The sequence below is a fragment of the Amia ocellicauda genome, chromosome 5 (genome assembly GCF_036373705.1).
Source record: "Amia ocellicauda isolate fAmiCal2 chromosome 5, fAmiCal2.hap1, whole genome shotgun sequence".
NCBI lineage: Eukaryota > Metazoa > Chordata > Actinopteri > Amiiformes > Amiidae > Amia > Amia ocellicauda.
In genome coordinates, this window is record NC_089854.1 from 11,796,470 (window position 1) to 11,822,457 (window position 25,988).

At 44.5% G+C, this 25,988-nt stretch overlaps 2 protein-coding genes across 3 annotated transcripts; one reads left to right on the top strand and one right to left on the bottom strand.

Moving 5' to 3' along the window:
• Nucleotides 1-4,528: 4,528 nt before the first annotated feature.
• ppp1r13l (protein phosphatase 1, regulatory subunit 13 like) lies at nucleotides 4,529-20,924 on the bottom strand. 2 transcript variants are annotated; one of them, XM_066703763.1, is made up of 13 exons: nucleotides 20,846-20,924; nucleotides 11,298-11,392; nucleotides 11,039-11,151; nucleotides 10,123-10,921; nucleotides 9,773-9,865; nucleotides 9,582-9,664; nucleotides 8,970-9,315; nucleotides 7,462-7,919; nucleotides 7,206-7,346; nucleotides 6,426-6,559; nucleotides 6,125-6,291; nucleotides 5,717-5,910; nucleotides 4,529-5,587 (listed from the first exon to the last, which is right to left on the bottom strand). In XM_066703763.1, exons 2-13 carry the CDS (start codon nucleotides 11,332-11,334, stop codon nucleotides 5,552-5,554), a joined length of 2,601 nt encoding a protein of 866 aa, XP_066559860.1. In that variant the 5' UTR covers nucleotides 11,335-11,392; nucleotides 20,846-20,924; the 3' UTR covers nucleotides 4,529-5,551. The 2 variants fall into 2 exon arrangements, with proteins under 2 accessions (XP_066559860.1, XP_066559859.1); XM_066703762.1 differs by lacking the exon at nucleotides 20,846-20,924 and adding an exon at nucleotides 20,072-20,287.
• A 16-nt stretch (nucleotides 20,925-20,940) lies between these two features.
• opa3 (outer mitochondrial membrane lipid metabolism regulator OPA3) lies at nucleotides 20,941-23,980 on the top strand. Its single transcript, XM_066703764.1, has 2 exons — nucleotides 20,941-21,121; nucleotides 22,788-23,980. Exons 1-2 carry the CDS (start codon nucleotides 20,980-20,982, stop codon nucleotides 23,117-23,119), a joined length of 474 nt encoding a protein of 157 aa, XP_066559861.1. The 5' UTR covers nucleotides 20,941-20,979; the 3' UTR covers nucleotides 23,120-23,980.
• The last annotated feature ends 2,008 nt before the right edge of the window (nucleotides 23,981-25,988 follow it).

The window sequence follows — 25,988 nt, forward strand, 5'->3', positions numbered from 1 at the left end:
CTCCATTACACAGCTCTGCTCAGCCAACCCTAGCTTGACCACTGACCCACTGCTGCATTAGCACTGGAGGAGAGGATGTTTGTGGTTGACTGGGGCAGACCCTGTCTGAGAGAGAGAGGGAGCAAGCGAAAGGGAGCAAGAGAGAGAGAACTTCAATGATAGTAAAGATGTCATCTGGAAAGTCCTCCCTCTCTTTCTCTCTGTCTTCCAATCCCCCCTTTCTCCTTTGCTTGATCCGTCTCTTCGACTCCCTCCCTCCCTCTGTCTATCCCTCTTCTGTCTGTCTCCTTTGCTCCCTCCCTCACTCCCTCTCATACACACAAACAGTTTTTGTGTTCTGCACACGTGGCAGTGAGGGAATGTGTCTTCCTCCTCCAGCTGGAAAATAATAATTGTGGTAATAATAATAAAATCATGACAGGCAGGGATTCCCCTCACTCTCTCTCCTGGTCACTGCTGTGTCCAGCCGAACAAAAAAAGCGAGGCTCCCCTGGTTTGTGACGTCACGGCCCAAGAAGAGGGAATTCCTCAGGGTGGAGGCTCTTAATGGTCTGGAATCACCCCTGGCTTTCCAAGTTCCTCCATCACTCACAGCGCAGACCCGCAACACGCTATACACGGGCTCCCCCTGGCGGACACTTGACGTCATTGTGATGTATAGTACTAACTACAGCAAAGGATTTCCCTTCTTTTTGCAACAGAATCGCTGTAGTCTGTCTAACTACTGTCGCTATAGAGATTATCTAACAAATAACTTTACACATCAGACAAGTGGCAGGGATTCATGGTCTTACAATTACAATTTATAACATTGGGCGTGCTGTATGGAACAATCACTGCATAACGTTTTCACTGATTCCAATTTATTTGTCTTTATTTTTTAACTCTGCGAAGGCAATTCTGCCTACATCTGAACTGACCACACAGTGGAAATATTCTCCAAGGCGATCAAAGCAGTTTTTACATTGTAATTCCTTCAACATGTACATACTCGGCCAATGGAAAAAATATGTACGGGGCGTAAAAACAATCTAAATTCAATTTTTATTACAGTGCGACATTTCCATGTTGTGTACCAGTTGAACCATCTATACAACCTCACATATAACCTACAAAAGCACTATCAGAAATGTGGTAGCTGTGGAGGTCTGTCGCCATGAATGCTGTAGTATTTCATAAGAGGCCACTTATCTTTAACTTTAAATTGAACTTGGCACAAGCAACAGATCTTCAGAAGACAAATGATCCACAAAGATTCAAACTCAAGACTTGCCATTTTGGAGACTAGCACCCTGTATGGTGGGCCACAAAGGACTTCCATAACAGTTGTTTGAAGATCTGGTGTATACACGGCATTCAGACGTTCATCTACACACACGCTGACAGTGACACAGCAACGAGACGATTCAAATGTTGTAAAAAATCATGGAAAAACAACACAATACAAAATGAAAGGTGGGGCTGAAAAGTTAAGGGGGAAAAAAGTCAAGTCTCTAAAAGTGAGATGCAGCAACATGTAGGAGGCTCACCGACTGATTCGTTAGTAGTGCAGCTATGCCAGCGGTTCAAACTGGAGGAATCGGAAGAAGGAGACGGCGGCTGCAACCGAAACAGTAGGTAATGGGGAACTGTTAATAGTATACAGTTAACAAATTGATACATGTTTATTTTCTCTTAAACTTTTATTTTTTCCTTAAAAATCATGGGTAACTCACGTAGTACATCTTGAGTCTGCTTTGTTTGCTTTTTGTGTTAAATGTGTGTGCAGTATGTTGTTGCTTTTTCCTGTTGTGTTGTTTTTTGTACCATGCAGCAAATCATTTGCCCTTTGGGACTTAATAAATAAATAAATACTGAATACTGAATAACTATCTGTACCAGTAAGATGATGCCAGCCAGTTTGTTGATTAATGTCCATGCCAGCCAGTCAGTCATTTCAAGCCCTATTCCTTAACATTTGTTGAATAGGAACTACACCAATTATATTTCATATTTTCATCATACTTTTACTATGTGCTTGAGCTTGTGTCCTCTAAAGTAAGTGCAGTACACCTGAGCAATTAAAAGCTATTTTTACCAGAAAGGTTAGATTTTAATATTTATTGTACTATGCACCATTATAGTGATTGTGTATGGCCCTCTCGTGATATAGAATTACTTTTGAATATGTCTATTTAGGGGGATATCTGCTTTTTACATTACATTCAACAGGTAAATGTTAATTTGAATCCCTACTATTTACATGACTCAGACCTTAACAGGCACAGCCACATTTCATTGATTCAATTCATGATGATTATGTCTGACTATAAGCTATTGTTTAAACTGTGTTGCTATATTTATAATCTGCAGCTAAAACAACTATGAATTACAACTGAATTTTAGTGCTATGCGACTTGTTCAATCATGACAAGTATTGTATGACTCTTTACCAGAGGCGTTGCTAGGATTACAATACATTCGGGGCTTAGCCCAGAGTCCAGACCCAAAGTGGGGGGTCCGGGGGCATTCTCCCCAGAAGAAAAACAATGATTTTGAACAGCTAAATGTATTAATCTGGTGCACTTTTTAATGAGTATTAATAAAAAAGATGAACTAAGATTTTGCATGAAAAAAGGAAAGAAAAACTGATCTGAAAAAAATCTCCAGCCAGCAGTAACGTTAGCTAGACTTATTCATTGTCAATTAGACATCAACTCTTTAGCTGTACTTCTGATATTGTTCTTGGAATATTTTCATTAAATCATAAATATCTAGCTTGGCTATAAGCACTCACATTGTGTGGAAAAAAAACGCCCTAATGTCTACCTTATGTCTCTTTGCTGGATTCATCTTGATGCTTAGAAAAATAATTGGCTAGGTAGCTGGCTACCTCGCCACATTCAGCGTCGTTAGCTGGCATAGGCAGTCTCACCACCGCCGGCAGTGCTGAGGTAATAAATAAAATCAGTGGCAGAGATGCATATGAGTCATACATATGCTTCAGGGCAAACAAATTATGGCTTGAAGACTTATCAGTTGGATTCTACATAGGAAAAGTAAGGTCATCCCACTTTCTTTATATTATTATTATTATTATTATTATTATTATTATTATTATTATTATTATTTGTTGCCAGACACCCTTATCCAGTTTTATCCAGTCTTTCTTTCTATGCTTAGCCCATGTTCCACAATATCACAATGAGTACAGGCTAGCTAGACCAGTGGTTCTCAAACTGTGTGTCGTCAAACACTCTTGTGTGTTAGAATTAGTTTTATTTATGATGATTTACATAGCTATAATCATATGTAAAGGTGTGCCTTGGAAATACTTGTTTTCATAGATGATATGACTAGCTAGCTATCTAAAGAGCCCTCTTCTTCACCAACCTGAGCATTTAATGTTAGATGAGGCAGTGGCACTCTCACGTCCTGACTCATCTGCTGCTACAGCTACAGGAGATAACTCATCCTCATCCTTCACCTGGTCTAGCCTCGCCTGCGCCTCCTTGCCTTCATGATCCTTTTTCTTTTTGAAAAAGTTTCTTATATCCATAGCCACCCTTCAACTCAAGTCTTGCCTTAGTGAATTAGCTACCACCAGATGCCAACAATGACAAGCCCTGTAACCGGTGCGCTCTCTCTCTCTCTCTCTCTCTCTCTCGGCTCACACAAAATTGAAATTAGTTATTTGAAATCACATTCATGGTTCTTTCACCAGATTTGCCTACTGTATAACCATAATGTGGGATTTCACTCTGTAATGGGTAATATTCTTGAACACACAATTATTTGTTTTTGAAAACTACACAAATTATTAAATTCATTATTATGAGGCAACATTCAGAAAATTCCCTTAATCATGGAATGTCTGTTAAATGATTCATTAGTACTGTTTACACTCCAATGCTACAAGATAATACACATGGACAATGGGTCAGATAAATAAGATAGGGGTATATAAAAGGAGCAAATATAAAAACGTAATGGAATTAGGCCAGTACTGGACCTGTAATTATTTATGAGCCTGTCAGGACTGGACCAGCACTGTCCCACATGTTTGTGTTCTGGCTCAAATCTAGTAGCCACATTTGGGTCAGAAGATGTGGGACGGTTTTGGCCCGTTGTGCAAATTGACACCGGCCCAGAACTGGTATACGGATCTGAGCCAGCTCTCCGGACGCATTTGGAACAGTACTGGGCCAGAACTATTTTGCAGTCTGAGACAGTAACAATACAGTACAATAGTTCTGTTACAATGAGGGGCTGTGCAACAGAACAGGTCTGCAGGTCAATATGTACATTTATTCATGTCATGCTAGGAAACAAAACCAGAGAAATTGGTTTGTGTAAGAGTTAATCTTGTAGTCATAGTCTTGGAAGAATCTTCTTCATAGTAGTAGCAGCAGTAGTAGCAACTGCAACTCAGAATGACACACTGTGTTCAGTGCGCAGAGAGGGTGTGAGCAAGAATGACACACTGTGTTCAGTGTGCAGAGAGGGTGTAAGGAGGAGTTGAAGCAAGAATGAGAGGCTGTAATTACAGTTATTTAGGTATGCATTTATTCATTAATTTATTAGTCCATGTGAAATAAAGAGAGCATCTGGGCGCTGGTCACAATGACAGTTTAAAACAATTTACAGCAGAAGAAAACTCAGCTGTTTACAATTCATTTTTTCCCCTTGCAATCTAAACAACTGTAGCTTAACATCCACCCACTTTATATATATATATATATATATATATATATATATATATATACACACACACACACACACACACACACACACACACATATATACACAAATGTGGACACACACATGGACTCACACACTCACAGACACACACCCCCACCCTTAGCACTGCTAAACTAGTCACTTCTCTGTAACAAACACAGAAATAATTATTAGTAATGAAAAAGAAACAACAGCAAAAGGCATCACCAAGTGTCAGTCTCAATCAAGATCATAAAATAAAAATAACAACATTCAAGAAAAAAAAAATGTACGACTTTTTGCGAGTATTTACAGAACTTAATTTGTTCCTTTCCTGAACAGTGTCCCCCTCCCTCCCAGTGAAAGGAATGGAAACATGCCAACCATCTGTGAGAGTATCAGCGGGTGAAACAGCATGCTCCTGTCGCCTGCCTGGTGTTGTGTCCGTAGACCATACTGCCTCTCAGTGTTGAGGGATGGGGGGAGCTCAGTTTGCAAAAGGGGATACATGTGTGTGCATTTAGGGCTCTGTCTGCAGGGGTAAGGGACAGCGGGACCTCTGTATTTACTGAAAATAATTCTTATATATACATATATACAGTTGGGTGTCTGAGTGAGTGTGTGTGAGAGAGAGTGTGTATGCGTCTGTCTGTGTCTGGGTGTGTTTGTCAGTGTGGATGCGTGTGACCGTGTCGGAGTCTTACTGTCAGTGTGTGCAAGTGTGAATGAGTGTGCGTTGGTAATCAGTGTGGAAACGTTCTGGTTTGGTGATGGTCCCAGTGCCACAGTGCTGTTCGGGTCGGCTCTGACAGGTCCAGGGATGATGTGGGTTGGTTCTGCTCCTGGTTCTATTTTAGCACAGGGATTTGGGTCGAACCTTCGGAAAGAGCTGCAGAGAGCGAAAGAGAGATTACATTTAGTACATATATAAACAGAACAGTGGGGAGGGGGGACCCCCTTTTTCCTGTCCATCCCCTATCCTCCCTCCGACTCTCCTCCATCCCTCTCTCTCTCTTACCCCAAAGTAGTTGTTGGGGACGTATCCCTCCCTGCCGCACAAGGAGGCCCACCACCAGCCCTCTCCCTCCACTTTGTGCAGTATGGTCACCATGTCCCCCTCTTTGAAGCTCAGCTCATCGGGGGCCTGGGCGGAGTACCCCCACAGCGCGTACACCACCCCACTGTTCTCCACCCCCATGGCCTCCTCCGCACCTGACAGAGTGAGAGAGAGAGCGAGCGAGAGAGAGGAAGGGTTAATACAATCCTGTACAGTAACCCCACACACAGATGAAGAGTGTAAGAGAGCAACACATGGGAGACCGTATATACAATAAGAATAATGTTAATTGCAATTCTCATAATAGTAATAATCACTCCAGTACAGTGTTAATTGATTATTGAGGTGGCGGGGGAGTGGGGGGCTGACCTCTGAGGAAGCTCTCGCATTCCTCGAACCCCTGGGCGAAGGGGTCGCACTTCTGGGCTGCAGTGGCACCGTCGCTCTGGGTCACGGCCAGCACCGCCGCCCCGCTACGCACCAGGAACTCGCACAGGGTGCGGTCATTACAGGAGGCGGCGCAGTGTAGCGGGGTCCTGCAGGGGGGCAGCACAGACATACAGAGAATGGAGGGGTTAATACAGACTGGGGGAGAAAGAGCAAGGGCTAGGAGGAGGACAGAGTGAGTGATGGAGAGGAAGGGGGCGTGGGAGAGTGAGAGGGGCCTCACCAGTTATGGCTGTCGGGGGCGCTGGTGTTGGCTCCAATTCGCACCAGGAATTCAACGACTGGGTAGTGCCCCCCGCAGATGGCATTGTGTAGCGCCGTGATGCCCTCGTCATTGGGCTGGCTGGGGTCGCTCATCTACACAATAACAACAACAAAATTACACTCTCACAACAACACAAAACAGCATTGTAACTGAAGAACTGCATTTCTTTCCCTGTGTGTCAGTGTGAACAAGGTCACTGTCTCACTGTGCTACAGTACTGTGCTATAATTCAACCCTGATACCTCGAAGAACAGGGTCTGATAAGAACCAGTTTTCACCAGCAATTTGGGCTTGATACATCATACAAACGCACATGCCTTAATATGCCTTAATTTTCCCTGGTTTGACTATATATGGGTCTTCCTGAGCAGTTGTCAGGCAGAAATCGAACTTGCACTCATCACGGGACAGACATGTGGGCCCGATATCTTTCTCTCCTGTCTGGTCTGCATAAAAGTGCCTGTAGTTTGTAACTTCTCAGAGACTGTTCTTGAGATTGCCTCTTGAACCTCTTCCTTGCAGCTGCGTGTAATAAAAACCTTTTGATTGGCGGTGCATCTCTCTCTGGATTTCTGCGACTCTTCAGTAACACACTCTCACAACAACACAACGCAACACTGTGACACTCACAGGAACATTACAGTAACAGCCCTCACAATAACGACACAATAACAGCTCAACAATGCATCACTTTTAGCAAGTACAGAAACAATGCCAGGCCGGGCCAGGGCAGGGTACCTCTTGCACTGCCCTCTGCACCGTGTCCAGCTCCCCCACCAGTGCCCCGTCCAGCAGCAGTACCAGCGGGCTGAGCCGGGCCTTCCTCTCTGGACTGGAACCGGACCGACCCCCACTGCGCTTCAGAATAGAGCGCATAGCCTGGGATAGAGGGAGTGGGGGGGGGGGGGGGGGGGGGAGAGCATTATAATTAAACATCAGTCACACAACACAGACAAACCGTACAGAACACTCTCTCACCCCTCCCTCTGCTCACCTTGCCCTCCTGTGCGAGCTGCGCAGTGGGGGACTGTCCTGGCAGCAGCGTTTGGGCTGCGGGGGCATAAGTGGGGGCCTGCTGTGGGATGTCCTCGCTCTCGGAGGAGCTGTTGCTGTCACAGCTGGGCTCCAACTTGCCGTCGCGGCCCGGGGCCTCCTTCTTGGGGGTCTTATTCCTGCGGAACAGCTTGCTGATGATCTGCTTGTACTGCTCTGGGTACACCAGGGGCATCTTCTGGGGGGGTCCCGACTGGTCCACCGAGCCCCTCTTCTTCAACGCCCGCGGGATCTCGGACCGGATCCGTAACAGCTCCTGGCGGTCCGGCAGCTCCTCACTGATAGGAACCAGAACTGGCTGCAGACGGGTTGGGCTGAGGGGCCGAGGAACCGCCTCTACGGCCTCTCCCTCCCCGTCTCTGACCGATTCGGCCTCCACCTTGTCTCCCTGGCTCAACACTGCAGATCCAGAGACACACAGAGAGACGGAGAGAAACAAAGAAAAGGCAAATGAGTTAACCTCTCTCAGCAGTCCTTCAGTCAGTTACACAAAGGTCTAGCAGGATTTATGATAGCAGGTGTGGTTCATTCATATTCATCTTTTTCTTTTTCTTACAAAAAAATTCATCCACCCCAAAACATAGTTCTTCCTCATAAATTTATTATCCACATCAATACATCATAAATTACATTGTAATAAATATTACCCAGTTTTTGTACAATCAATCAATCAAATTAGACAACAAATGGCGATATTTCAAAGTTAAAATCACAAATTTCAGCAATTTGGTCTGAATCCCACTGTTGCACAGCATTGTGGCAGGGTATCTCAGCGCCCCACTGCAGCAGGCAGGTTTATTATGGTGCCTTGCGCTGAAATATGGGGCAGACGGAACCCTCTATCTCCTGAATGCTGATCCTATTTCTTGTCAATTTAAAAACGAACATATCCTCATTGTTGTGAAAATAGGTATAAATACGCTATTTTTAGACTTTAGTTTATTCTCGTTCTGTTTTTGTCTGGTCACTTGGGTTGTTATAGGATAAAGGAAATCCATCTTTTAACGTATGTAGACAACCACAGCGTTGTGTGCAATGGTCTCAAGTAGGCTATTTACTGTCTATTCTCTTACAGAATAAAATACAGTCACAGCTGACTCTCTGCTTGCCTGAATTCCATTTAATTTTCACTTAATTATTCAAATAATGATTTCAAAGGTGGGTGTGGTTAGTGATTTAGGGACCGCTCCACCAATATTAATAGCCATGAGCTGCAACTGCAAAGGCCTATAGCATTCTTCATCACAGAGTATTAATTACACCTTTCACATTATAGTGTACTGCTAGACATACTTCTAGTGATCAAGACACTCTAGTGACATTGTATCTATGACCTCTGGCCTGCTATAACTGTAATGGTTTATTCTAGTTACTGTGGCCATGGCAGTGGCAGTTACAGCACTGTGTACCAGACCACACTCGCCACCCTCAGGGAGGGGCTGGGCTCACCTTCCGTACTGAGCTCCGGGGGCTGCTGCTCAGGGCTGGGGGGTGGGCGGTTGTCCTGGAGGAGTGGAGGGTGGGGGGGGTTGTTCCAGGAGAGCTGGGGGGCGTGGGGGTAAACCGTGTTGGCTGCAGCCCAGCTCGGGCCCTGGAGCCGCATGATGACGGAGAGAGGGATGGGGCGTCTCAGGGGCTTCCAGGGGGTGGAGGGGGGGATGGAGATGCGAGAGATGGGCGGGTAGGGGGAGGAGGACAGGGAGGGGGATGGGGAGGGAACCAGGGAGATGTGTGTGTTCCTGGGGATGGAGTGGGAGGAGGAGGGCAATGTGTGAAGCACCCGAGACTGCACCTCCTACAGGGAGAGAGAGAGAGAGAGAGAGAGAGAGAGAGGGGTGGAGAGGTAGGGATAAAGGGTTTGAGGGAGAGAGAGGTATCAGTACAACTTAACATATCTGCAGCTGGGAGACAAAAGAGGAATGACATTCCAGATTTTATAATGAAGTTGATACAATTGAAATGGATATCTGGGACTGACAGTTATGTATTTCACAGAGCAAGAGAGGTTGACAGACAGAGAGAAACAGACACATACAGTCAGACAGAGGGAAAGGGCCACACCTTGCTCCGGGCTGGGGTAGGGCTGTCCAGGTTGGATTCTCTCCAGTTGGCAGGGGCCACAGAGGGCCTGTGCCACTCCGACTCTGAAACAACAACCCAGAGCAACAGTGAGGGACTGTGTATGCCAATATGGGACTGTAATAGTGTGTAATGCTGTATTAGCATGTGTGCAGTGCTATAGTAGTACTCACTGTCGTAGCTGTGCTGAGGCCGGCGTTCATAGGATACGTCCAGGTTAGACTCATTCCACTGAACAGGGATCTTGGGTCTCTTCATAGTGTCGTCTGAATCAGAGAGAGAGAGAGAGAGAGAGGGAGGGAGAGGGGAGAGGGGAGAGGCAGGGAGGGAACAGGAGGGAAGGAGGGAGAGAATGACACACTTCATTTAGAGCCCCCCTGCAGAACATAGTGTGAGTGAGTGGAAGTGGGTGAGTGAAATTTGTGTGAGTGTGCCATGGGTGTATCAACGTATTGGTGTGTGTATCAGTGTCAGGGTGTACAAAAGCAAGAGTCTCAGGGTGTTGGTGTTTGTTTTGAATTACCAGCTGATCTGAAGCCAAAGTTCCTTGGCAGGGTGTTGGAAGCGGTCTGGTTGCTGCCGATTGGCCTGGGGAAGGGGTTCCTGTCCAGGGTCCCACCCCCGCCATGCCACAATTGACTGACCTCATACTGTGCAGCCTTGGAAGGTGTGGGGGCATGGCGCCTTATTGGGAGAGATGAGTAGTCAAAGGTGGAGTCCACTTCGTTCCTCATTGGCCGGGGTGAGAACATCCTCTCCAGCTCCGGGGAACCGTGTCCGGATTGAACAGCCGACTTCAGTGAGGAGGAGGGGTTCTGAAGCTTCAGACGCAGGGATTGGTCGAAATCTGAGCCCTGGGAGAGGTGCGGGGAGGGGGAGCTGGGTGCAAAAGGGCGTCTCTGGGAGCGAGGGGATTGGTTGGGAGAGGTCAGCTGACCATAGGAGTAGGTGGAGTCAGCGGTGGGGGTCAGGGACGGGGAGATCCTCTCTCTCCTGGCCTGGGGGGGTGTGAGCTGATGGGGGGAGTAAAGGTGGGATGGGGTAATGGGGGCGTACTTGTCCTGAGACCGGAGAGAGTTGCCCCCCCCTCCCCCTCCCCCTCCACCTCCGTCAGAGCTGGAGATGTAGGGCAGCGACTGGGAGCCCGTCTCATAGCTGCTGCTGCTGCTGCTGCCAGATCCGCCCTTGCCTCTATCCCCATTGCTGCTGGGCAGGCTGGAGAAAGTCTGGGAGGTGGCTGGGTTGGACTGCCAGCTGGAGGCAGAGCCAGAGCTGTAGACGGAGCCGGAGGTGGTGGAAGCATTGGTAGAAGAGGCCCAGGTCTGTGTGGAGGAGGGATGGAGGTACAGAGTGGAAGAGAAATAAAAACAGAATTGAAGGTCAGTGTGCAGTGTGGTGTGCAGTGCAGTGAGCAGTGCAGAGTGCAGGTGAGCACGTACCTGCCCAGTGGGCTGGCTGATGGGGGAGGCCTGCTGAAACAAGCTGTTGAATTCCCTGGACAGCTCGTCTGCCGTGGCCAGAGAGGCATCCAGTTCACTGCTGAGACTCTGAACTGCAGACAGACACACACATGCACTGTCACTGAAACTCGCAATCACACAAACGGACAGCCAGACACACAGACAGTCACATACAGCTACAGATGGACACAAACGGATGAGCTGCAAGAGTTAGGGATCGTCCCCAAAGGGTACTCACGGAACATGCTGCTGTCCATTGTGGGGACTGGGTTCATGGCTGTGTTTCTGTCTGACGATCCCTAACCAGGCGTGTGTGTGTCTGTGTGTAGGGACCTGCAGCAAAGGGAGGAAAATTACATTACAGCTGATCAACAATGCATCGCCACCTGTACTCATCATACTGCATCAGTTAAGCAGTTAGGTGGTGCTTTTACACTGCCATTTCTGATTCGAATCAAAAGCATCGGTACATTTGATCAGGAACAGTGGTGTTGTGTCTACACTGCCATTTGATCAGGATTGACTTTCAGTTGCCACAGGGGTCTTCACATGCACACTGGCACGTAAGTCCAGACTTAATTATACGCATTTATTAAATTAGTCCTTTAGAACACAGGGCTGTATCAAAATCAAATTACAAATTATTCTAACAAGTAAAACCAATACACTTGCATGTTTTTTCGCAACTGAAGCATTTTAAATAAAAATACAATTATATTTTTAATGCCAACATAAAATAACAAGCCATTTAGTGTTCATTGTATCAATATTTTATCTATAATAATGGTATTTGCCTGCTACCTGCCTTTAAAACAAACAACGCCGCAATACATGCTGGAATTTGAGCCAGTCAAGCATCCACACTGCCAGAAATGGCAGTATAAATCAAATGCTCCTATTGTGCTGTTGCTTTGTGCTGTGCTGTTGTATTGTGTTCCTGTGTGCTCACTGTGCTGGTCCGTGTGTTTTTCCGAGTGCAGACCGTTCTGACCTGAGGTGACACCTGAGCGGTTACAGGGTTAAAGGTCTTGTGAGTCTGCCTCACCCTGCCCCTCCCGCCCGGCGACTCTCCCGCAGGTAAACAGGAATTCTCTCTTTCGTTCTCAGGCCTAAACATGCCAAATGTCCCAGCCCTGCCCATACTAAAACACACTCCTCTCTCTCACACGCACACACACACACCCAGATCTATGACATTAGTTTACATTATCCCCTTACATCTAGTGTGTAACTCTGTACTACTGTCTCGGTTCCTCTTTGTGTACCAGCTTAAGTGAAACAATAGAACCACAGAACCCACAAACACACACACCCAAACACATCCACTAAACACTTCTTAACCAATAATAATAATTTGCATTTTATATTTTTTGTTAATCAAAAAGGGATGCTAAATTTAACATTACAGTATTTAATTATATACAATATTATATACAGTACTGTGCAAAATTTTTAAGCAGGTGTGAAAAAATGCTCTAAAGTAAGAATACTTTCATAGATAAATGTTAATAGATTAGATTTATCAATTAACTAAATGCAAAGTGAGTGAACAGAAGAAAAACGTACATCAAATCAATATTTGGTGTGACCACCCTTTGCCTTCGAAACAGCATCAGTTCTTCTAGGTACACTTGCACACGGTTTTTGAACATCTTGGAGAACTAAACACAGTTCTTCTGTGGATTTAGGCAGCCTCAGTTGCTTCTCTCTCTCCATGTAATCCCAGACAGACTTGATGATGTTGAGATCAGGGCTCTGTGGGGGCCATACCATCACTTCCAGGACTCCTTGTTCTTCTTTACGCTGAAGATAGTTCTTAATGACTGTCGCTGTGTGTTTGGGGTCGTTGTCATGCTGTAGAATACATTTGGGGCCAATCAGATGCTTCCCTGATGGTATTGCATGATGGATAAGTATCTACCTGTACTTCTCAGCATTGAGGAGACCATTAATTCTGACCAAATCCCCAACTCCATTTGCAGAAATGCAGCCCCAAACTTGCAATGAACCTCCACCATGCTTCACTGTTGCCTGCAGACACTCATTCGTGTACCGCTCTCCAGCCCTTCGGCAAACAAACTGCCTTCTGCTACAGCCAGATATTTCAAATTTTGACTCATCAGTCCAGAGCACCTGCTGCCATTTTTCTGCACGCCAGTTCCTGTGTTTTCATGAATAGTTGAGTCGCTTGGCCTTGTTGCCACGTCGGAGGTATGGCTTTTTGGCCACAAGTCTTCCATGAAGGCCACTTCTGACCAGACTTCTCCAGACAGTAGATGGGTGTACCAGGGTCCCACTGTTTTCTGCCAATTCTGAGCTGATGGCACTGCTGGACATCTTCCGATTGTGAAGGGAAGCAAGTATGATGCGTCTTTCATCTGCTGCAGTAAGTTTCCTTGGTCAACCACTGCGTCTATGGTCCTCAGCATTGTCCGTTTGTTTGTGCTTCTTCATAAGAGCTTGGACAACACATCTGGAAACCCCTGTCTGCCTCAAAATTTCTGCCTGATGCAGAATAACTACCTTGTGTCTTGTTGCTGTGCTCAGTCTTGCCATGGTGTCTGACTTTTGACAGTAAACTGTCTTCAGCAACCTCACCTTGTTAGCTGAGTTTGGCTGTTCCTCACCCAGTTTTATTCCTCCTACACAGCTGTTTCTGTTTCAGTTAATGATTGTGTTTCAAACTACATATTGAATTGATGATCATTAGCACCTGTTTGGTATAATTGTTTAATCATACACCTAACTATATGCCTACAAAATACCTGACTTTGTGCAAGTGTACCTAAAAGAATTGATGCTGTTTTGAAGTCAAAGGGTGGTCACACCAAATATTGATTTGATTTAGATTTTTCTTCTGTTCACTCACTTTGCATTTATCTAATTTATTAACATGTCTATTTTTGAAAGCATTCCTACTTTACAGCATTTTTTCACACCTGCCTAAAACTTTTGCACAGTACTGTATATTTTTATAGAATTATATATATGTGTATATGGGCACAATTCCCTCTCTGGGTGTGAATCAGCAATTAATCAAGCAGTTGAACAGAAGTTACTGTTACACAATTAATAATAATAGTTTAGTGAATGGTACTTATTAAACTAAATGAATCACAGAAGAGCATTGATTCAAATGGAGGGTGGGTGGGTGGGTATTTCACACTGCAGCCATATATTATATTCCTATCATGACAAGGTGTGGAATGTAGAGAGAGAGAGAGAGGGAGGGAGGGAGGGAGGGAGGGATGTAATTTAGGGAAGGGGGCAGAGAGAGTTGAGTGGGAGAAAAGGATTTGAGAGAGAATGTTTTGTGAGTGAGGAAGAGGGCATGGAATGCAAGAGAAAGTGAAAGACAGAGAGCAGAGGGACTGGACAAGCCAGATATTTGGAACAGGAGGGAGGGAGAAGGGAGTGAGAGAATCAGGGATGGGGACAGAGAGAGAAAGATGGAAAAGGAATTAGTGAGACAGAGGGTGGGAATGAGGGAGGGAGAGACCAGAAGATTGAGTTTGAGAGGAGGACAGACTTTGGGAGTAAAAGAGAGGGAGAGGGAGAGACATATGGAGGAGGAGGAGGGTGGAGGTTAATATGATACTGGCTAAAGTCACAGAAACCAAAAGAGGGAGCATAGGAGAGGGAGGCAAAGCTTTAGTAATGCTGCCAATGAAGTCACCAGTACTGAACCTTTGTGAATGAGGGAGGGAGGGAGGGGAGATGGTTGTGGTTTGACGCACAATTTGCAAGGGAGAGGGGGAGAAAGAGTACTCCCTGTAGTCTTTCTTTTGAAACCGTAATTCAGTAAATCTGTGCTTCCTCCCCGCAGCCTCCGCCCTCCGCCCTCCTCTACCCGCCCTCTCTCTCCCTTTTCTCTTGCAGAAAAACAAGAGGACAAACAAACATTTTATGGCATTACAAAATCACCCCTCTCCCTCTCTCTCTCTCTCTCAAACAAAAAAATGGCAGACTCCTGCTATACTGTACTGTACTGTACTGTAGCTCTCCGGTACCAGAGCTGGAGACCTTACTGTGTCTGGAGACCCTCTACTGTGTCTTTATCTTTGCTGTAGACTGTATGTATATTTTGTCCGAGTGTGTATTAATAGCAGTAGCAGTGCAGATAATTCAGAGGTGTGAGTGAGTGGGAGGCAGAGGGAGTGGTGAGGGGAGGGGGGAGGGCAGACAGTTAACAGGCAGGACAGGAATGTTATCAGCTGGGCAGGGGAAGAACACTCTGTCCCAGATCACTGTCTCCCTCTCTCCCACCACTGCAATCACGACACCTTCTCTAAATTAGACAGAAAGCAGTTAGACTGCGCATACACCGACACACACACTGAACAATTCTGCACACACGCAGGTATACACAACCTGACACAGTGACACAACCACTGCACACACAAGCTTTCGGTATTTGCATATTTCTCAGTATTCTGATGCGGAGACTGGGGGGAGGTTGACATTTATGTTGCATCACTCTGAAAGATAAGTGTTCTATTCTTGATGTTACACCAATCTGGAATGTGGCAGACCAGTACAGTACAGCATAATACAGTACTGTACAGTAGAGTATGGCACTGTTCAATTTAATACAGTATAGTATGGCATAATACAATACAGTACAGTAATGTACAGTATTATTATTTATTTCTTGGCAGATGCCCTTATCCAGGGAGACTTACAAAATATAAGTGCAATACAAAGTGCAAACACACAGTGTAGTTCAAGGCATAAAACATTACAAATTCAAAAATTTACATAACAGTACAATGTTACTTTATTTTTTAGTGCAATCCAATGCACTACAGTACAATACAGTACAACAATCACAAAAGTACAGTGTAGTACAATGCAGTGCACTGCTATATCTATTTCATTACTATGTAGTTCATTTCAGTAGCAGCTTTGTCCCACAACCACCGCCCCCCACCGACATCTGTTTTCAGTTGAGCTGTACCTGTGGCACCAGCTGTGGGTCTGACTGTGTAACCATTACATCACCTGGACACGGGGCACACTGCTACACTGACTCACAGTCTCTCTGACTCCCTCTGTCTCGCTCACAGTAGAACACAGCACCATACATCATAATAATAATAATAATAATAATAATAATAATAATAATAATATTATTATTATTATTATTAATAATAATAATAATATTTATTTCTCACCAGAGGCCCTTGTCCAGGGCGACTTACAAAATAAGAGCAATACAAAGTGCAATAATACAGCACAGACCTGCACTGCACAACACACGACAACACAACACAGATCTGCACTGCACAACACACTGCAGTACAGTTCACTGCAGTCCAACCCAGTCAGTGAGTCAGCGTGAGCAGACACCGCAGTGGCAGGTGTGAGAGCACTAGTGCCCTAGTGTCAGTTACTCAGGGCTGACACACAGGATGCCAGACACTGGGGTATGCAATCTGGCCTGTCCTTCAGCAAACATCCATGGAGAGACACAATGACACACACATCACTGGCAGCATTTCAACACTGGTGACATGATTACAGGTGCTAACTGTGTTTATCAGTGTTTATTTCTGTGTGTGTGTTTGTTTAAGGACATGTGTATGTCTATCTGAGTTGGTTCTCTGCAGACTCCAAAGCACACTGTAAACAGACATATGTGTGTACAGTACAGAACAGTGCAGTCTGCTGTTGAACAGCACAGTAATGTTCAGCAAACTACAGGTTAAGCACAATACACAGTAAAGTGCAGTATTGTACACTACAGTGAGGTACAGTACAATGCAGCAGTATAGTAATAGTGTGTGTTTGCACTGCGCTGTGCTGCTCAGACTGTGAAGGCCATGAAAGCTGAGCTGCAGAACTCAGTAAAAAGGTGAAGGCTGTAATGCAATCACACACACACACACACGCTACTCTACTGTAGTGACAACAGCTCACAACCTAGTTCTGTACCGTAGTATACTGCCCTTTACTTTAATTGAATACACTGACTGATGTGAAAGGTTTTCGTGTAGTAGCATGCTCAGCAGCTTCTCAGCTAGGTGTGTGTGAGTGGGAGAGATTCTTGTATTGATTTGTATTACTGTACTTACTACTAATGCTTGTGTAAACTGTAAGTCGCCCTGGAAAAAAGCGTCTGCCAAGAAATAAATAACAGTTATGTGTGTTAGTGAGTGAGATTAGGAGTGTGTGTGTGTGTGTGTGTGTGTGTGTGTGTGAGAGAGAGAGAGACTCTGACCCTGATGTCTGGGCCTGACTGTCTCTGAGACTGAGACCCAGGCTCTGCACACAGTCAGTGCAGTGTTGTTCAGTGTTGTAAATGTTGTGCAGTGTAGTGTAGTGTAGTTCACTCCCCCTTATCCTTTCTCTCCCGGGTGCTGTCTGTGTGCAGGTAGGAGTAGGGCAGGTATGGTATGCTGCAATGCAGACAGACAGGTTTGTTGCCCTGGGCACAGGAGCCAACAGGGGCCAACTATACTATACACAGCGCTGGCACCAGTCTGGGCTCTATACTATACTATAGTCCACACAGCGCTGGCACCAGTCTGGGCTCTATACTATACTATAGTCCCCACAGCGCTGGCTCCAGTCTGGGCTCTATACTATACTATACTATAGTCCCCGCAGCGCTGGCTCCAGTCTGGGCTCTATACTATACTATAGTCCACACAGCGCTGGCTCCAGTCTGGACTCTATACTATACTATAATCCCCACAGCGCTGGCTCCAGTCTGGGCTCTATACTATACTATAGTCCCCACAGAGCTGGCTCCAGTCTGGGCTCTATACTATACTATAATCCCCACAGCGCTGGCTCCAGTCTGGACTCTATACTATACTATAGTCCCCGCAGCGCTGGCTCCAGTCTGGGCTCTATACTATACTATAGTCCCCACAGCGCTGGCTCCAGTCTGGGCTCTATACTATACTATAGTCCCCACAGCGCTGGCACCAGTCTGGACTCTATACTATAGTCCACACAGCGCTGGCTCCAGTCTGGGCTCTATACTATACTATAGTCCACACAGCGCTGGCTCCAGTCTGGACTCTATACTATACTATAGTCCCCACAGCGCTGGCTCCAGTCTGGGCTCTATACTATACTATAGTCCCCACAGCGCTGGCTCCAGTCTGGACTCTATACTATACTATAGTCCCCGCAGCGCTGGCTCCAGTCTGGGCTCTATACTATACTATAGTCCCCACAGCGCTGGCTCCAGTCTGGGCTCTATACTATACTATAGTCCACACAGCGCTGGCTCCAGTCTGGGCTCTATACTATACTATAGTCCACACAGCGCTGGCACCAGTCTGGGCTCTATACTATACTATAGTCCCCACAGCGCTGGCTCCAGTCTGGGCTCTATACTATACTATAGTCCCCACAGCGCTGGCTCCAGTCTGGGCTCTGTACTATACTATAGTCCCCACAGCGCTGGCTCCAGTCTGGGCTCTGTACAAATGCACACATAAACAGGATTTACACAGTAGCCTCAGACTGATTTTGAAGGCGCTGCTTTAGTAGCACAATCACAAACCCCGCTAATCAATCAATTGATCTGTAGTTAATACAGTGGGTCAGTGTGTCTGTGTATAGTTCCACCACAGAAATCAGTGGCAGTGACAGTCTAAAGTTTACACACACACACCTAGTTTTAACTGTCCTGTGCTGTAATGCTGCTCCTCTCTCACTGCCCTGCTGCACCCTTTCTGCTGTCTGGGTCTCTGGGGAACTCTTTGCATGTTGTTATGTACTGTAGTGCACTGCAATGTATTATATTGAGCTGTATTGTCCTGTACTGTTATCAGATATGACCTGGGTGAGGAAGCAGCCAGGCTACAGGGCTGTGATTGGTCACCTGGGTCACCATCATTGCTGAGAGTTCGAAGTGTGGCGAGAAGCACAGTATTTATATAAAAGTCAGTATACATATGGTATTTTGACTACATATATTTGTGTGTATTATTGTTTTCTTTAAAAATATGTATTTTTTGTGGAATCTGAATCTGGTCAGCCAATGCCTACTACTAATCATAATAAGTGTGTGTTGTAAATTGAAAAATATACACATATATAGGCAGATAGATAGATAGATAGATAGATAGCCGGTAGGATTAGTTCATAGTCAGTATCAGCGTGATTTTCTAATAGGATTGCCAAGTACCCTCTAAAACCCATCACTGTGACCCAGGTCAGTTCCATAAACTGCTTTCCTTGAAGTGTCTCCCTCCTATATTTCCACTTGATGTGTCATGAACAAAAATAACGAGCATCCTGTCTCCCCCACTTCTGGAAACTTATCTTATCAACCCGTGTCTGAGCAATTGCTGCAAGTGCCAAAACCTAAATAAACCATGCAGTGTGTGAATATAAAATAACCCAGTTGTCATGCACACGTCTCACTAGCTGTATAATTCACAGAAATTAACAGATATGCAGCCTGTGGTTCTGAGCTGATCTGTGGTTTGCTGTACCGTTTTGCTGTATGGTGTACTGCTTTTTTGTGCTGGGTTTGCAGCAATGGTTGTTTTTTTATTGTTTTTATCTTTGACTGCGATGGCAAGCACTGATTTATGTTCTATTGCAAATCACTAGTCTCTCTCTCTTTCCTCTCTCTCTTTTCTTAAGAGTCTGTGAAACATATGATTCCCATTAAAAGCACCCACCCCTCTCCCTCCTCCTCCACTGTTATGCTCCAAATCCACCAAGACGGACAGAAACTTTAGCTCCTTCAAAGGAAGAAGAAGAAGAAGAAGAAGAAGAAGAAGAAGAAGAAGAAGAAGTTCCCTCTCTGTCCCTCTCTCTCGTGAAGACGATGGACTAAAACTACAATAATAAAGTTAAAACAGCTGTTTTCACTGCAGGTCCAGTTGTTCAGGTGTGTGCAGCGCAGTAATGCCTGACAGCGCAGTAGTAACTGTACAGCGAGTTACATTGCAATTATCGGAACAAACCCAATCGCGACAGGACACCGGGCTCACCCGATTGAAAACAGCAAAGTTATGAGAGTATAAAAATCGCATTACTCACCGAGATGTCGCCGAGTCTTCTTTCTCAATCCACGGCTGCTAACGACTGATTTACAGATCCTGCAACTCACTCACTCACTCACTCACTCACTCTCACTCTCTCACTCACTCTCTCTCTCTCTCTTTCTTTCTTTCTTTCTTTCTTTCTTTCTTTCTTTCTTTCTTTCTTTCTTTATGAGTGAGTCTCTCTCTCTCTCTCTCTCTCCTTGCTCAGACAGTGTTGCAGGAATGCGAGTCCAGCCCCTAACCAGCCCCCCTATCCCCCCCCTGCTGTAACCCGAGCCAGGTGTTTGAAAACAGTGCACAGCTGGACAGGTGTGCCCTCCCATGCCGCCCCGATGCGTGCTGGGAAATGTAGTGTTTTGTGCCCTGTGTAGTTTTGTTTGAGTACGCGAGGGAGAGAGAATTAGATTGAGAGATTAAACTAAATCAGACAGCTGTATGAAGAGATAGGTGGAGAGGGAGACAGAGATTGTGTGCAGTATAAACTATATATGTATTCACTATAAATCTATCTGAGAAATAGTTTTACCGTTTCTTAATTTAATGCTCTTCTAATGTTTTTATCTGTCTTTTATTTTATTTTTTCGTTATATGTATTACCGAAGCGAGTAAACAACTTTAATTTATGTACTCATATATTTCTTAGCTGGTTCCTTTGGCAGAAGAGATCAATTTAAACACATAATCATAGAAGACAGAGAACAGTAAGAGCGATGGAATAAGACGCAGTTTCACTCCCAATAACAGTATACTTATTTAAGTATTAACTTACTGACATACTGAAGCTGTGCACGACATGATATATAGCTGTGTAAGAACTCATTAATAACATTAATATTCATGAGCTGGAGGCGACAACGTTCTTCCGCTTTCCTCACTTCCTGCCTGTAACGTGTTTCCGCCAAGATGGTGGTCGGCGCCTTTCCCATCGCAAAGTTACTCTACCTGGGTGTCAGGCAGATGAGTAAACCCGTGGCTAACCGGATTAAGGCCGGGGCCCGGCGGAGTGAATTCTTCAAGAACTACGTCTGTCTGCCGCCCGCACAACGTGAGTACTGCGACACGACCGGCCATTGTCTCTATCACACCCTGCAGCGGAGGAGGCGGTTCTTCTTAGAGCAGGGTGACTAACAGACAAGGCACAGGAGCCAATCGTTGTGGGTCGATTGTTCCGCTCGCCCAATCCCCGAACACAGCGTTCCTTCTCTTGCGTTTATTGGCTCTGGGAGTTTTGATTGACTCCTGTTGAGCTCAATCATGGCGTCAGGTTTGGGGGGAAGGGCGGGCGCTTGTGTCCTGCACTCCTCCAATGGTAGGTCAGCTGTGGGCGTCAACCCCTTTGTCATTGATCGTGTATTTTGTCAAATAATATAAAATGAAAGTTTTGGTTTTCGTTATGCTTGGCATTTTTCTAATGTTTTGTGTGTTCCCAAAATGTCCGTAAAAGAATGATGATGTCAAATAATCAAATAGTGTCCTTCTGCTGTTAGGTTATATAAAATACAAATAATTCATACATACAGAATGTCACACCATCTTAGTAGAAATAGTTAAAAGAGCAAATAGTAGCGATAGTGTATGTGTTTCTATATATTATTCTGTTTTGTACTGTACATGGACGTGTAGTGGCAATAGTATGTAACAGTTATGACCTTAGCTCTAGTTATTACGTTATTAATAAACCACGAAATGCTTTATTTTAAATGCGCCTTTTAATTAAACGTATACAACATTCTACAACTCTCAACGCTGCTAAAAAACTGAGTGTTATTAAAATGACATACTAATAATAAGAATAATATGAAGACTTTTGTGCATGGAAAAGGCTACACTTGTAGTAGAGCAGTGTACTTCCGGGCCTTTAGTGTAGAGAGGAACCCCATCCCTGCTGTTTAATAACTTAATTGCACCCTTAATTCATCTAATCATTTCCTAAATCAGAACCTTTAAATTATTGTTTCGGAATAATCTTATTCAGGAAGCAACTTTTTATCAGTGATACAACTTAAAATGTCAAATGTAAGCAAATGATTACTTCAATTAAGTGTTCAATTAAGTAATTGAGAGCTTGGTTGGAACAAAAATCAGCAGGGTAGGAGGTCTTACAGGACCTGGGATGAGAACCACAGGTGTATACCATACAATGCAACAGTAAATGTTTACAATGTACGATTAGCTGTACAATGTCATGTCAGTGACATTGTGTTGTGTGATCAGACTCTTTCAGTTTGTGGCAAGCAGTTCTTATTTGTGTGTGTGTATGTATATAAATCAAAAATACCCCCTTCACCTTAATCTGTTTTAATTATTCTGTGAAATTAAAAAAAAAAAAAAAAAAAAAAAACAGTGGGTGACAGTTCCATCTGGTGGTAGAAACTGGGAATAACATTTAAAATAGACTGCTGGTCTCTATGACCCTCAATTTCTCCACTATGGAGTCAAATCCCTGACACAAATATTAATTTGCATGTAAAATATGTGTATGTGTCATAAATACAGTTTATTGGATCTGTCTTATGAATGCATGTTGTCTGTCATTCGTACTCTTACGACACATACCAAAACTCTGGATTTTGTTATTTTGGAGTTGTAGTCTTATGACACATACCAATATGTTTCATATGCATACAAATATGTTTGACAGTGATTTTATTACAACTCCACACAGTGTCCCACTGGATCAAATGCAAACCCTCCCCTGTCTCTCTCCACAGTGTATCACTGGATTGAGATGCGCACTAAGATGAGGATGATGGGATTCCGGGGGGCGGCGATCAAGCCCCTTAACGAGGAGGCTGCAGCTGAGCTGGGGGCAGAGCTGCTAGGTGAGGCGGTGATCTTTGTGGTAGGCGGGGCCTGCATGGTGCTGGAGTATGCCCGGCAGAGTGCCAACTCTCGGCGCAAAGAGGAAGAGCTGCAGGCGACGCTGGACGAGCTGCGTGGGCAGGTAGCCGAGCTCAACCTGACCACCGAGATCCTGGACACCCAGCTCAGAGAGGTCAACCGCCTACTGCACTCGCTACCTGCCACGCCACCTAGCAAGTGACCCTGGTGCAAAATTGACTGGGCAGGGCAGGGCTGGGGTAGTGTCTGCAGGGATGAGCTGGAATGGATCACACTGCACTGGGATGTGCCCGACTTGACTGGCTGGACTGTTATTCTCTGCTGGACTGCACCGGACTAGTTTATTGTGCAGTGGGCTGGTTTGGGTTATTGTGATTTGTGTTGTACTGTACTGGACTTTAATATACTTTACTTAGAACCCTGCATTTTGCAAACCAACATAGCCGAGTCATACAAAATGCAGGGCCCTAACTCTATATTACTGCACTGCACTGTTTTGCACCCTGTTTTTTGTTCATCCAGATCTAGTCGAGGCTACACAGCTCCTGTCTTGGTGGTACCCAATATCTGTCCATTTCAGTCTAGTGCAGTCTAGTCCAGTCCAGAAGTGTCTATTTTATAGGTTTGTACTGCACTGCATTGTATAGCACTGTACTGTACTGCATTGTATGTCACTTTACTGTGCTGTGCCGTGCAGTGCCATGACCCTACCAGAGCTGTGCAGCCCTGCTCTTGGTAATACAGTGCAGTTATGCAGCAACAAGCCCAGACCCAGAAGACAGTGCAGACAGACACACAGACATGGCGCCCCACTGCCCACTACCTCCTGTGTTGCCACAGAGCAGTGGGAGCAGCTGCAGGGATGTGCACACCCCATGTTTTGCAGCGTCATTATTTGTCATAATCTTGATTATGATGATATTAAGCCTAATATGATGGATGATGAGAGTGTTATAGCCCCTTGATCCTTGCGTGATTTGTGATGTAATGGGTGGATGATGCTGGAACATGAGCGGCACACAAATGTAAACTTGTAAAATAAAAACATGTTGTAATTTTGTAACACTTGCTCAGAGTTTTTGTGTGTGTGTGTGAGTGAGTGATGGGGGGTGTCTCTCAATTTCAAATGGTACTTTATTGGCATGACTAACATTTGTAGTATTAACAAAGCAATTACATATATAGACAGATCAAAGTAAATATAAATATAACCTTTATACACACTATGGACATTCCTTAACACAGGGATGTGGGATAAGGCAGTGATTAATATATGGACAGTTATACAAAACATGCAAAATTACATACATGTGTATACAGACGTACTCAAATTTGTTGGTACCCCTCCACAAAAAGAATAATACACAATTTCCTCTGAAATAACTTGAAACTGACTAAAGTGATTGGCATCCACCATTGTTTATAACATATTTAATAGAAATCAGACTTTACTTTTGATTTTGTTTTTCAACATAATATTGTAAATAATAAAATAAATTAAAATGGCATGGACAAAAATGATGGGACCCTCAAACTTTGTTGCACAACCTTTAGAGGTAATCACTGCAATCAGACGTTTTCTGTAGCTCTCAATGAGACTTCTGCCCCTGTTAACAGGTAGTTTGGCCCACTGTTACTGAGGAAACTGCTCCAGCTGTTTCGGGTTTGATGGGTGCCTTTCCCAGACTGCAAGTTTCAGCTCTTTCCATAGATGTTCCATAGGATTCAGATCAAGACTCATAGAAGGCAACTTCAGAACAGTTCAATGTTTTGTTATCCATTCTTGGGTGCTTTTAGCTGTGTGTTTTGGGTCATTATCCTGTTGGAGGACCCATGACCTGCGACTGAGACAGAGCTTTCTGACACTAGGCAGGACGTTTCGTTCCAGAATGCCTTGATAGTCTTGAGATTTCATTGTGCCCTGCACAGATTCAAGGCACCCTGTGCCAGACGCAGCAAAGCAGCCCCAAAACATAACCGAGCCTCCTCCATGTTTCACTGTAGGTATGGTGTTCTTTTCTTTGAAAGCTTAATTTTTTCATCTGCGAACATAGAGCTGATGTGACTTGCCAAAAAGCTCCAGTTTTGACTCATCTGTCCAAAGGACATTCTCCCAGAAGGATTGTGGCTTTTCAATGTAGATTTTAGCAAATTCCAGTCTGGCTTTTTTATGTTTTCTTTCAAAAGTGGAGTCCTCCTGGGTCTTCTCACATAGAGGCCACTTTTACTCAAAAAGAGACGGATGGTGCGATCACAAACTGACGTACCTTCACCTTGGAGTTCAGCTTGTATCAGCTTGTATCTTACCATGCTTGTCTATTATTTTCCTTCTGATCCCCTCAGACAACTCGCTCCTTTGGTTTCTCTGGTCCATGTTCAGTGTGGTGCACACAATGATACCAAATGGTACAGTGACAACTTTCGTCCATTTAAATAGGCTGAATGACTGATTGCAAGATCGGAGACTTGTAATACTAATTGAAGAAACTAAGTAGTTTGGAATATGACTATAATCCAATTATTTATTAACTTTTCTAAGAGGTACCAACAAATGTGTCCAGGCCATTTTAGAATATCTTTGTAGAATGAGCAATAATTCATCTATTTTCACAGCTTCTTTGCTTTATTCTATGACATTCCAAGTATACATGATGCAAACCTACACATTTCCATGTCTATATATATATATATATAACATTGCTAAAATTAGGTCATTTTTATCTCTTGCTGATGTTGAAAAGGTAATTCATGCTTTTATTTCCTCTCGACTGAATTACTGTAACTCCCTTTTTACCTGCTTGAGTAAGCATAACATATCCAATCTGCAATTAGTACAGAATTCAGCAGCTAGACTTTTAACAAAATCAGGCAAAATATTTCACATAACCCCAATATTGGCCTCGCTGCACTTACAGTATTGAATTTAAGATTTTATTAATTACTTTTAATGCAAAACTTTTAACCCCTTACTCTCCAAATAGAAATCTAAGATCTGCAAATAAAGATCTCTTGACTGTTCCGGAGTCGAAATTTAGATCTAAGGGGGAACTTGCTTTCTCAGTTAAGGCCCC

Excerpts from the sequence above, each read along its gene's own strand:
- ppp1r13l (XM_066703763.1), bottom strand. The coding sequence starts at position 11,334 with ATGAACCCAGTCCCCACAATGGACAGCAGCATGTTCC. Across the intron at positions 7,920-8,969 it reads CCCGGAGCTCAGTACGGAAG|TGTTGAGCCAGGGAGACAAG; the intron begins GTGAGCCCAGCC and ends CTGGATCTGCAG. Across the intron at positions 5,588-5,716 it reads TCCCCAACAACTACTTTGGG|CTCTTTCCGAAGGTTCGACC; the intron begins GTAAGAGAGAGA and ends CGCTCTCTGCAG.
- opa3 (XM_066703764.1), top strand. The coding sequence starts at position 20,980 with ATGGTGGTCGGCGCCTTTCCCATCGCAAAGTTACTCTACCTGGGTGTC. Across the intron at positions 21,122-22,787 it reads CTGTCTGCCGCCCGCACAAC|TGTATCACTGGATTGAGATG; the intron begins GTGAGTACTGCG and ends CTCTCTCCACAG.